General features: G+C 46.0%; 1 protein-coding gene across 1 annotated transcript; it reads right to left on the bottom strand.

Annotated features, from left to right (window-relative positions):
* Positions 1 to 3,919: 3,919 nt before the first annotated feature.
* Positions 3,920 to 11,844, bottom strand: LOC106541822 (calmodulin-1). Its single transcript, XM_087705207.1, has 6 exons — positions 11,690 to 11,844; positions 10,652 to 10,682; positions 8,690 to 8,833; positions 7,709 to 7,815; positions 6,148 to 6,283; positions 3,920 to 4,601 (listed from the first exon to the last, which is right to left on the bottom strand). The coding sequence occupies exons 1-6, from the start codon at positions 11,690 to 11,692 to the stop codon at positions 4,573 to 4,575; spliced, it is 450 nt and encodes a 149-aa protein (XP_087561333.1). The 5' UTR covers positions 11,693 to 11,844; the 3' UTR covers positions 3,920 to 4,572.
* Positions 11,845 to 12,055: the final 211 nt, after the last annotated feature.

The raw sequence follows: 12,055 nt of genomic DNA, 5'->3' as shown, positions 1-12,055 counted from the left end.
AAACTGTGAGAGAAAGATAAGAGAGATGATGAGAGAAAGAGATTGAGAGAGAGAAAGGTAGATTGAAAGATTGAGAGACATTGAGAGAAGAGAGAGAGATTGTGAGAGAAAGAGAGAGATTGTGAGAGCGAGATTGTGGGAAAGAGAGAGATGGTAAGAGAGATTGAAAGAAAAAGATTGTGAGAGCAAGACTGAAAGATGATGAGAGAAAGATCGAGAGAAAGGTAAATTGAAAGATTGAGAGACATTGAGAGAAAGAGAAAGATTGTGAGAGAGAGATTGTGAGAGAGAGAGAGATGGTAAGAAAGATTGAAAGAGAGAGGGGTCAGAATAAAAAAATATATGTCTAGATACCTTAATGGATAAGGGAAGTGCAATTAGCAATGTATTCCGATTTGGGGAACAACGGAGTCAACAGAGAAAGTTTAAGCAATGCCCAGCATGGGAAAAATTAGAACGGGCTCAGTATTCTTCCCAGACCCCACCAGATTGCCGGTTTGATCGACATTAAATGGGAAGATTATTGCTACTTGAAACATTTGGAGTTCCTTTAAAAGAACCCCCATCTGCCACCGTTTAAAAACGGATAATTTTTATACCGTCGTAGGAGAACGATAGATAGGGCATTTTAGAGCGAGAGAAAATTTACAGCCTGGGAAAATTTGATTTTCTGCCAAAATCTGGGTCACTACAGATCCGTGTTTCTCACCCTTGGCTGCTTTTAAGGCGGGTGGACTTCAATTCCCAGAATTCCCCCAGACAGGATTGTTGTTACTTGGCTGGGGAATTCTGGGAGTTGAAGTCCTACCCAATCTTAAAGCTAGCGAGGGGTGAAACGTTCTAGGCCAGTGGTTCTAAATATTTTTCCTCCTACGGATTCCCTTTAATATCTTTAGCCTCCAAGACTTCAAAGATTTAAATCAGAATATTTTTTTCCAAGTCCAGGGATCGGTGGACCACGAGTTCGAGAACCTACTGCTCTCGAACTTTCCCACGCCTGCAATGGGACGTGGCGGGAATCTTCCTTCCAAAGATGGAATTGGGAAAGTTCCTAATAAATCTGTTTTTCATGGTCTAGGGAGGAAGAGGAGGAAGCGAGCGGAGGCTTTAAAATCACAGTATTGGGCAGGGAGTGGAAGGGCGCCATTCATTTTTCTCCCTGCACAAAAAAATAAATAAATTCCACGCTTGGCTTCAACATCCGGGGAGATGGGATTTAAGAGAGGAAGTCTTGAACCTGGCTCCCCCTTAAGCCATCTTGAACCAAGCATCGTGTGAACCGGGCGGGGTGTCTCGCTCGAGAGGTTGGGAGGAAACGCGGGCAACTATAACAAGGCATTTTCTGAACGCTTATATATCTATATTTTTTAAAAGGATAAAAAAATCTCTTTCTCCTGGGGAAAGCAGCCTGTGCTTAATTTCACCCCATTTTTAACCCGGTTTAAAAGGCGGGTAGTTGGCTTAGTGACCATCCGAAGTTAGAAAAAAAGTAACCTCACTTAACGACGACGGCGGCCCCTCTCCGTGATCACAATTCTGGACGCTTTGGCAACTGGTTCATACTTACTACCGTTGCGGTGTCCCAAGGTCACACAATTCCCCGTTTTGCAACAAGACAAGTCGAACAAGAAGCCTGATTCACTTAAGGACGGTGGCAAGGAAAGACGTAAAAACGGGGCCAAACTCGCTCGTCTCTCTCTCTAACCAACCTCAATCGTGGCCGTAAGCCGAGGACTAGCTGTGGTACCCAAATCAACGATCTGGCCAGCTGCTTCCCCCCTCCTTCCGTTTTTTTGCACTTGGGAGCTGTTTCCCGCGGGGAGCTAAGATGCTCCTCCTTTCCGTAGGGCGAGGGACATCCGTGTGCGTGTGCCTGTACATGTGTGTGTGTGTCTCAACTGCCATAACGCCCTCCGCTCTGTGCCAAGGAGGAGACGAGTGAGGGAGTGGAGGGCATCCTTTGAACATCCTTTTCAGTAGCACAAGAGGCCGGGGGCCACCCATTTGGGGGTGCGGTGGGGGTGCGGTGTCCAGGCCCATGCAACCAAACCATGTGTATTTTTTATTTGAAAATAAAAATCGCCTCTGAAGCCAAATCGCTCTTTCTCGGATTCTTTCGGGCAAGATTTAATTCCAAAGATCCGTTGTGGGCCGGCAGCAACATTCAGACAGTGAGGAGGGTTGGGGAGGAACCTGGGCCAGTCCTGGAGTCTGGGGAAGGCTCTGAGGAGGGCTCTGTGTTGGAGGCAGAGAGGGGGCCGGGGCCGTCTGACAGTTCTCAGCTGCCTTCAGAGTCAGACATCAGTGAGGCAGAAGAACAGCTGGAGCCTGTTCCCAGTGTGCTCATGCGCAGTTGCCAGACAAAGGGAAGAGCTAAAGAACAGGGGTCGACTTGGGAGGAAGGCCACAGGTGGACGATGAATGGCCCCTCCCAGGGGAAATAAAAGAGGAGCGACAGGGGAGTGGAGTTTGCAGGAGACCATTAGTTCATTTAATTGGTTTGTGACTCTCCAAGACTCCTGGCCAACTTTTGCAGAGATCGGCCTGGCAGCTCTCCAAGCCAGATAAGGTCTGTGACCGTAAATCCTCCCTGGAAAGACTTTGCTGGAGGTGAAGGAGCAGAATTAAATTAATAAAAGGGTTTTTTGGGGTCGGGACAACAAGGAGTTTCCTTCAGGCTCTTGGGAAGCCCCGGTCAGAACAAGATCAACAAGCATTGCCGGGTTTGGCAGGATGGAACAAATTTGGAAATATTTGGTTCTGTGGTTTACGTGGTGCTCTCTGAGGTTGGTTCGGGTGTTGTTGTTTTTTTGGCAGACATTTTATTACCCAACTAGGTAACGTTACCAGGACTAGGAGGAGGGGGATTGCTCTCATTTTACAGGTGTTTGTGCAGCCATTCCTTGTTAGTGTGCCTGAATGCACATTTCCCCCAATTGTGTGCTTTTTGAAGCCTTTGGCGCTCATCTGTGGTACCAATAGAAAATATGGAGCGGAGGGTTGAACTGAGCCACTAAAATGAGCTAGCCCCACCCCACCCTAGCAGAAGGATCATATTACCTAGTTGGGTCATGAAACGTCTGGAAGAAAATCACCCAGCTCAGAGAGCACCAAGGACCCCACAATTCTCCTCCTCCTTCTAGCACTGATGATGTTACCTAGTTGGGTCATGAAACGCCTGCAAGGAAAACCACCAAGCTTAGAGAGCACTAAAGACCCCACGCTACAAATATTCTCTTCTATTGGGATGTGTGTGTGTTTGTGTGTGTTTGTTTGTGTTTGTATTTGTATACACACAGGACAAATATATCCATATAAACTTGAAATATCACAAGGTCATTTTTTTCATGGCACTGGCCATACAATCTCTTGCTTAGTACATTCTCTGGAAATTTGAAATACACTAGACTTCCCAATGCTGAAATCCACAAATTTACCTCTTCACTTTGAATTTTATTTTGATGGGAATCTCAAAGCTTCACTAGTTATATCAATAAGTTTCTCTTCCCGCCCCCCCCCCGTCAATCTTCCCAAATAAATGGCCAGAGCTGGTTTTTCATTCTCGACTCTGCAATTTAGAGAAATTAAAATCTTTCCTTTTTTAAGTGACCTTCTTCAGTGGGCCTGCCATTCCCATCGCTGCCAAAGAAAGAAAACGCTGGCTTGAAAAATAAATAAATGCAGGTTTTCCTGATCTGGGAGCTGGCAGATCCCAGGGGAAAGCCAAGAATGGCGCTTTCGGGGAATCTGCTGCAATCTGGTGGGGTGGAAATGGAATCTTTGAAGTGGGAAATTAACGCTGATTTCTCAGCGACTGCAAAAAAAATAAAATACAAGTACCCCAAACGCCTCCAAAAAGCAGCACGGCTTCAGGTCACGGGTTTTTTGTTTTTTTTTTACATCAGCCGATTGGCTCCGCCAGTTTGAAACACAAAGTTTATTTCAAAGAAGAAGAAGAAGAAAATAAAATCAAAGGAAAAATAATAATAAAAAGAAAACTTTACATCAACTGGAATGGAAGAGAAGCATTCCCTGAAGCTATGGAGAGGGTCTGGAGAGGGGTGGGGTGGGATGGAGAGGATGGTATTGATTAGGTTTAACAATTACAATATATCCAAGATAATGCAGATCGTCCTAGGAAGACAAAGGATCGATGGCGGAAGTATGCAATCGCATACGACAACAGTCCATGAATGTGCGGGGGGGTGGTAGAGAGATTTTGGGTTGCAAGGCAGGGGTTGAACCAGGGGGAGAGGCCTCACCTTCCTACCCACCTCTTGTCCAAAGGCGTCCCGTATTCCGGCCCCATCGCTTTCCACAAGGGCTTCGAGGCACCGTGCCCTCTGGCCGCCACCACGCCCACCCCAGGGCACGAGGAGGGCGGGCAAAGGGAGGCAGAGCAGGGTACAGCCACAAACTGCTAAAAGCGCCAAGGGGGCATGAGTGGTACACAGACAAAAGACAGGTGGGGCTGGAGAAGGTCCCAGCCAGGAAGCAGGCCATCCTTCCATCCTGAACGGGTGAGGGAGGCGGCCGAGGGGAGGGGGGGGGGGGAAGAGGCAGCGGCTTGTCTTATTTGGCGGTCATCATCTGTACAAACTCTACGGAGCAAGGAGAGAGGACGGAGAAGGGCGTCAGGGCCTGCTGAGGAAGGGGCTACCGAAAGGACAATGCCTCCCACCCGTTAATGAATCTGTTCAGACAAGCAAATTGTTCCAAGAACATAACAGTAGTAGCCAAAATTGTGGAAACCTTTTGGGAAAGGTATACAGTATTTTTCAGGTTTGATGGCGAATAACGCCACTTTTTTTTAAGTAGTCCCATAAAATTACATATCAATGGAAAGATAATTTAATCAAGAACGTAATGCAATAACTTTTATGAAGGATTTGCTATTAGAATAGCGGTTATGAAGAAGACAAGTGAAACATGTAGAAAAAAGGAGCTATACAAAAATTATCACGATAGAAAAAATGAGATATACAAAAATTATCACCATGTCAGTTAATACTTAGTTGGATAACCTTTAGAATGAATTTTGCCCTTACAACGTCTTCCCATGGAGTGAACCAAGTCATTTACTTCTCTAGCTGTTATCATGTTTTGAAACCAAGATTGAATGATTGCTTCTATTAACTGGGTTTTATTGCTGGCTATATTTGGCTACAACCTTTCACAGAATACCGATAACGGAACAAACTTTGTTGCGTTACATTCTTGATTAAATTATCTTTCCGTTGATATATGACTTTATGATTCCACTCCAAAAAAGGTGGTGTTATTAGCCATCAAACTTCAAAAATACACTTTTCCCAAAAGGTTTCCACAATCTTGGCCACTACTGTACACTGTTAGTTAGATCTGTGTCTCTCAACCCTCTTTGAAGGGTGGACTTCAACTCCCACAATTCCCTGGCCACTTTGACAGACAGGGCGTCCTCATTAGCAAAAGATGCAGATCAAGGTTAAAAATTGGCCCTGAAACTACTGTGTAGGGTCTGCTGGGCGGGACTAGATGACCTACAAGGTCCCTTCCAACTCTTGTTAATCTGTTATCTACCTGTAGGTCAATGTCTCTGAAACCTTGGCCACTTTGAAGAAGATGGGACTTCAACTCCCAGAATTCCCCAGCCAGCCGCTTTCAAAGTGGCCAAGGCTGATGCACCAAAATGGAAACAAAACTACAGTGTTTCCCTGAAAATAAGACAGGGTCTTATTTTCTTTTGGCCCCCGAAATAAGCGCTTGGAGTTATTTTCGGGGAGGCCTTATTATTTTTGAGGTGCAGGAGGTGGCGAGCGTGGTCACCCCGTGGCTGCTGCTGTGTTGCAATATTTTCGGGGAGGGCTTATTTTAGTGCATGCGCTCCAAAGCCCAATTGGGCTTATTATCCGGGGAGGTCTTATTTTCAGGGGAAACGGGGTGCACTCACAAACCAAAGTCCTTTGAGGTGGTTTGTAAAAGGTGGATCTGAACCCACCTTTCCTCCCCCCGTTTCTAGCCTTCAGTGTTCTCAAGAGCTCCGCTTGCCCAGTAAGGGGGGGGGGGGGGGAATATACTAAAACATTTGCCTGGCATAAATGCCACCTGCACGAGAGGGCGTGTGCTCACTTTAGACCCCACCCCCCCGAGGGTCTTTAGCCCCCTTACCTTCGTAATTGACTTGCCCATCCCCATCTATGTCGGCTTCTCGGATCATTTCATCCACCTCCTCGTCCGTCAGCTTCTCGCCCAGGTTGGTCATCACGTGGCGCAGCTCGGCGGCGCTGATGTACCCGTTGCCATCCTGGAGAGAAAAGGAAGGAGGGACAGATCAGCCTCAACTTACAACGGCTCATTTAGCGTCCCTTCAAAGTTATAGAGGCACTGAATTAATGACTTAGGACCAACAACCACCATTTATGATTAAAGTCATAGACCAGCAACTCGAACAAATAAAAGCACTCAGAATATATATATATATACACACTGAAAACTTCTAGTATAAAATAATATCGTATTTTTGGGAGCATAAAACGCACCAAGGTTTTGAAGAGGCAATTTTTTTAAAAAAATTAGGTAGGTTGGTAGAGGGATGGAGAGGGAGAGAAAGAGAGAGAAATACAGTAGGTAGGTAGGGGGAGAGAGAGAGAGAGAGTAGTTAGGTAGGTAGGGAGAGGGAGAGAGAGAGAGAGAAATACAGTAGATAGGTAGGGAGAGAGTAGGTAGGTAGATGTTTCCAGGTGTATTTATCCATGTGCTGGAGAAGGAAATCGCTGACAATCTGCAGCACCTAAGACTTTGTTTCTGCTGGCACAGCACTTGATCAATCTAATTCTCATCAATCAGTTAAAGAACTTTCCAAAAGGGAAAAAAAAAAGGTTTTGCACTCTGTAAACCTCCCCAAAACGGCCCGTTTTTCACAAAAATGGCCCCGTTTCCCCCTCCAAAAAGGCATAAATACCTGGGGGGGGGGCCTTGCAGAGTGCTGGGGGGGGGAAGCAAAAAACAGCCTGTTTTTTGCAAAAACGGGCCCATTTTTCATCAAAAAAATTGCATGCATAGCAATTATGGAGGCTTATAGAGTGCTGTTTGGGGGGGGGTGAGGAGAAACGGCCCATTTTTTGCTCATTTCTGCCCTCCCCAGCCCCCAGGAGCTCTCTGAAAGCCTCCTACAGGCTCTGCATGGCCATTTTGGTGAAGGGCAGGGCTTTGGGAGTCAAAAAATGCTGTATTCGATGTATAAGACACCCCCAGATTTTCAGCCTCTTTTTTGAGGGAAAAAGGGGCGTCTTATACTCCGAGAAATACGGTAACTAAAATCTATAATAAAATCCAGTGTCAATTATACATGGTCTGACTACGATAGTTGCAATTCCTAAACTGTGTGGCCAGTTGTAGGTTCAACGCTCAGAGGGAAGTGACTAAGCAGCGCAAAGGCCTTGCCACAGTTGTATAACATCACTATGGTGGAGAAGATACATGTTTGTGACGAATCCCCAGTGCTCCTGTGCAGAATCTGACCTCCTGCGCTGTAGTTATGGGAGAGGCAGATTCACTTCACAACCGGGTGACCAACTTAACGAATGCAGCGCTTCACTTAACAACGGTGGCAAGAAAAGTCGTAAAATGGGCAAAACTCGCTTAACAAATGCTTCCAGCAAAATTTGGGGCTCAACCGAGGTCGTAACACGAGGACTACCCAAAGCCCTCCCAAATTAAGCAAACTCACCTTGTCAAAAACTCGGAAGGCCTCGCGGATCTCTTCTTCACTGTCGGTATCTTTCATTTTCCGGGCCATCATGGTGAGGAATTCTGGGAAATCGATTGTGCCGTTGCCTGGGAAAAGGATCAGTCAGATCAACTGACTAAAAAAAAATGAAATAAAGATAGCTCTTTGCTACCCAATCACAAAAGGCTAGATTCCCCACCAAAGAAATTTAGATTCTCCACTCCCCCCCACCTCTCTAAGCTGAAACTCTGGAAAAATCAAGGCCTATTTTAGCCCCTTATCTCTCTAGTCCTAGTGGACAATCACTTCAATATCAGCCAGTGGCGTAGTACAACTGCCAAAAAAGCCAGCACAGTTCTAGGCTGCATCAACAGACGGAGAGAATCAAGATCACGTCAAGGGTTGATATCACTTTATAATGCCTTGGTAAGGCCACACTTGGAATATTTGCATCCAGTTTTGGTCACCATGATGTAAAAAAGATGTGGAGACTCTCAAAAGAGTGCAGAGAAGAGCAACAAAGAGGATTAGGGGACTGGAGGCTAAAACATAGGAAGAACGGTTGCAGGAACTGGGGATGTCTAGTTTAATGAAAAGAAGGACCAGGGGAGACATGATAGCAGTCTTCCAATATCTCAGGGGCTGCCACAAAGCAGAGCGGGGTCAACCTACTTCCAAAGGACCGGAAGGTAGGACAAGAAACAATGGATGGAAACTAATCAAGGAGAGAAGCAACCTAGAAGGAGAAATTTCCTGACAGTGAGAACAATTAACCAATGGAACGTTTTGCCTCCCGAGTTTGAGCCAACACTGGAGGTTTTCAAGAAGAGATTGGGCAGCCATTTGTCTGAAGTAATATAGGGTCTTCTGATTGAGCCTGGGGTTGGTCTAGAGGACCTCCAAGTCCCTTCCAATTCTAAATGATTCTGCTATTCTCCCCAAACAGCCTCCCAACCACCATCCGGTCAGGGCCCTGCTCACCATCCGCATCCACTTCGTTGATCATGTCTTGCAACTCTGCCTCGGTGGGGTTCTGACCCAGGGAGCGCATCACGGTGCCCAGCTCCTTGGTGGTGATGGTGCCATCGCCGTCTTTGTCGAAGAGGGAGAAGGCTTCCTTGAACTCTGAAAGGAACAGGAGAGAGGGCGAGGTCAGAGCCACATTCGCCCTCTCGATCCAAACTTTTAACAAAGCAAATGATAGACAGGCAGGCAGACAGGCAGGCAGACATAGATGGATGGATGGATGATAGAAGATAGACAGATAGATCATAGATAGCAGAAAGATGATAGAATAGATGGATGGATGGATGGATGATAGAAGATAGACAGATCATAGGTAGCAGATAGATCATAATAGATAGATGGATGGAATATAGATTAGATAGCTAGATAGATGGATGGATGGATGGATGGATGGATGGATTAGACAGCTAGATGGATGGATGATAGATTAGCTAGATAGGGATGGATGCATGCATGCATGATAGACAATAGATGAGATAGATCATAGATAACAGATAGATGATAGATAGATGGAAGATAGATTAGATAGATGGATGGATGAATGGATGGAAGATTAGATAGATAGATAGCTAGATGGATGGATGGATGATTAGCCAGGTAGATGGATGGATATATGGATGATAGATTAGATAGATAGGGATGGATGGATGCTAGAAGATAGATGAGATAGAGCATAGATAACAGATGATAGATAGATGGATGGATGAATGGAAGATTAGATAGATAGCTAGATGGATGGATGATTAAACAGCTAGATGGATGGATGATAGATTAGATAGATAGGGATGGATGGATGGATGCTAGTAGATAGATGAGATAGATCATAGATAACAGATAGATGATAGCTAAATGGATGGAAGATAGATTAGATGGATGGATGGATGGATGGATGGAAGATTATACAGCTAGATGGATGGATGGATGGATGGATGGATGGATGGATGGATAGATTAGATAGGGATGGATGGATGGATGCTAGAAGATAGATGAGATAGATCATAGATAACAGATAGATGATAGATAGATAGATGGATGGAAGATAGATTAGATAGATGGATGGATGTATAGAAGATTAGATAGATAGATAGATAGATAGATAGATAGATAGATAGATAGATAGATAGATAGATAGATAGACAGATAGATGGATGGATGGGTGGGTGGGTGGATGATTAGACAGCTAGATGTATGTATGTATGTATGGATGATAGATTAGATAAATAGGGATGGATGGATGGATGGATGCATGCATGATAGAAGATAGATGAGAGATCATATATAACAGATGATAGATGGATGGATGAATGGATGGAAGATTAGATACATAGCTAGATGGATGGATGGATGATTAGATAGCTAGATGGATGGATGGATGATAGATTATATAGATAGGGATGGATGCATGCATGATAGAAGATAGATGAGATAGATCATAGATAACAGATAGGTGATAGATGTATGGATGGATGGATAGAAGGTAGATGATAAGGTGAGTGGGTGGGAATGAATGATTTGGGGTTTTGCCGATGAGATAGATTTGTTGTTATAGAAATAGTTAGTATACACTATTAAGTAAAAAGTCTTAGGTTTTGAGGTTATCTTATTCGACTGCACCAAAGGAAGTCGGAAGTCAATGCCTTTTCTTCCTTTTTCCTACACTTTTCCCTCCCCCGTCTTTCCCAATGTTTTGTTTGGCACTTTTGTATTTTGTATTATGAATGATAAACAAAAGAAATCATTTCAAAAAATTAAGAGAAAGAAGACCACACGCCATCTCGTTTTTCAGAGGGAGAGTAGCTGATTTGTGAGAATGCAGCCTCTTTGTCTAAACGGCAGTTGAGTTTTCAGGGGTGGATGTCTGTTTCCCAGCTACCCGAATCAATTCTGCAACTCTTCCAGGGACCCTCCAATTCTTACCTGCGATCTGCTCCTCGGTCAGTTGGTCAGCCTGAGAAAGTTAACAAGAAAATAAAAAGTCAAGGCTCCCTTTCGAAATCGGGCCAGCTTCCTTCTCATTGTATGCAGGCGAGTCCTCGACTTACAACACTCGGCGGGGAAAAAGCGTTCAAAGTTACAAGGGCACTGCCAAAAAAAGCAACACCATCCCCCACGGCTACGGGATGTACATTCGGATGCTTGGCGATGGGTTCCAAAAGACAGAAAAAGGTCGTATCTGTGAGCCAGTGGCCAAGCGTGTGAATTTTGATCCCGTGACCCCCTGGGATGTTGTCGTTAAAATGAAACACAGTCGTTAAGTCACTTTCTGCAGTGCCATTTGTCATTCCGGCCATTGATGTGTAATTTTTATGGGACTACTAAAAAAAAAAGCGGTGTTATTCGCCATCAAACGTTGAAAAATAAACCTGCCCATTTTTCCCCCAAAAGGTTTCCACAATTTTGGCCACTACTGTACAACAGTGCTTTATTAAAATAGTAATTAAGAGTAATAGGACCAAATGAAAAAGTAAAGAAAATTTGAACTAAATTTCTACTTAGACAAAATTTACAATTTTTCCATATTATATCCATATTTGACACATATTTTGTTTTCCAAACGAACAATGATTGACATTTCTAAATCCTCCCTCCCTCCTTAGCCCCCCCGCGACCCCAATATCCAAGGGGGCGGGGCCTCATATAGCTCCGCCCCTCCCCTCCTCTGGTGCTGACCTCTGCTCAAATTCCCCCCTCCCTGAGACTACTAGCCCCCCCCCCAATTCAGAGGAGGGGGTCCTGCTCCGCCCCGGTCAACGCCCCTCTATTGTCTCGGGGGACCCCCCTCTTGTTGAAGGGTGGTTTAAAGAGGGTGGGCTAGAGGGTCTTCAGGAGCCCCCCTCCAAGTCTGGCCCCTCCCCTTTCCTGCCCCGCCCCTTTTGGGTATCACGCGCGGCCCGGGAGGGTTTATTCACGCTTGTCCCGTCCTCCCCCCGCCTCAAAATTGCCCCTTCCCCTCACCATGGTGACCGGGCGAGGGAGCAGCGCCGCGTCCTCTCAGCTTTGGGATTCCCGGCCGTCTCCCTCCGCCGCGGGTCGAGGAGCCGCTGCCGCCTCTCTCGCGCATGCGTCCTGGCGCTCCTCCCCCCCCACCAACGGCAGGCGGCGACCGTTGCTCGGCCGCCTCGCCGCGCCAAGCGAATCGCTCCGCCAACGAGTTCCGGCGAGCAAGCCTGGCTGCATGGGCGACGCCCCGCCCCCGCCTTCTAGCATCCGGGCTCTTGTCCTTATAGCTCCGCCTCCCTTCTCTCTCCCCTCACGTGGCCCGCTGAGCGTGCCCCCATTGGTTCAGCCTCCCCTGCATTGCGTCGAGGGGGCTGCTTAAAG

Source organism: Thamnophis sirtalis, unplaced genomic scaffold (genome assembly GCF_051295495.1).
Source record: "Thamnophis sirtalis isolate CommonGarterSnake01/CBP01778 unplaced genomic scaffold, rThaSir2_p1.2 scaffold_2, whole genome shotgun sequence".
Taxonomy (NCBI): domain Eukaryota; kingdom Metazoa; phylum Chordata; class Lepidosauria; order Squamata; family Natricidae; genus Thamnophis; species Thamnophis sirtalis.
This window is presented reverse-complemented; position numbering and strand designations above follow the sequence as displayed.

What these genes read in the sequence shown, in the direction of transcription:
- LOC106541822 (XM_087705207.1), bottom strand. An exon ending in GACCGAGGAGCAGATCGCAG is followed by an intron (nt 8,834 to 10,651) that starts GTAAGAATTGGA and finishes TGTTCCTTTCAG; the next exon opens with AGTTCAAGGAAGCCTTCTCC. An exon ending in CAACGAAGTGGATGCGGATG is followed by an intron (nt 7,816 to 8,689) that starts GTGAGCAGGGCC and finishes TCCTTTTCCCAG; the next exon opens with GCAACGGCACAATCGATTTC.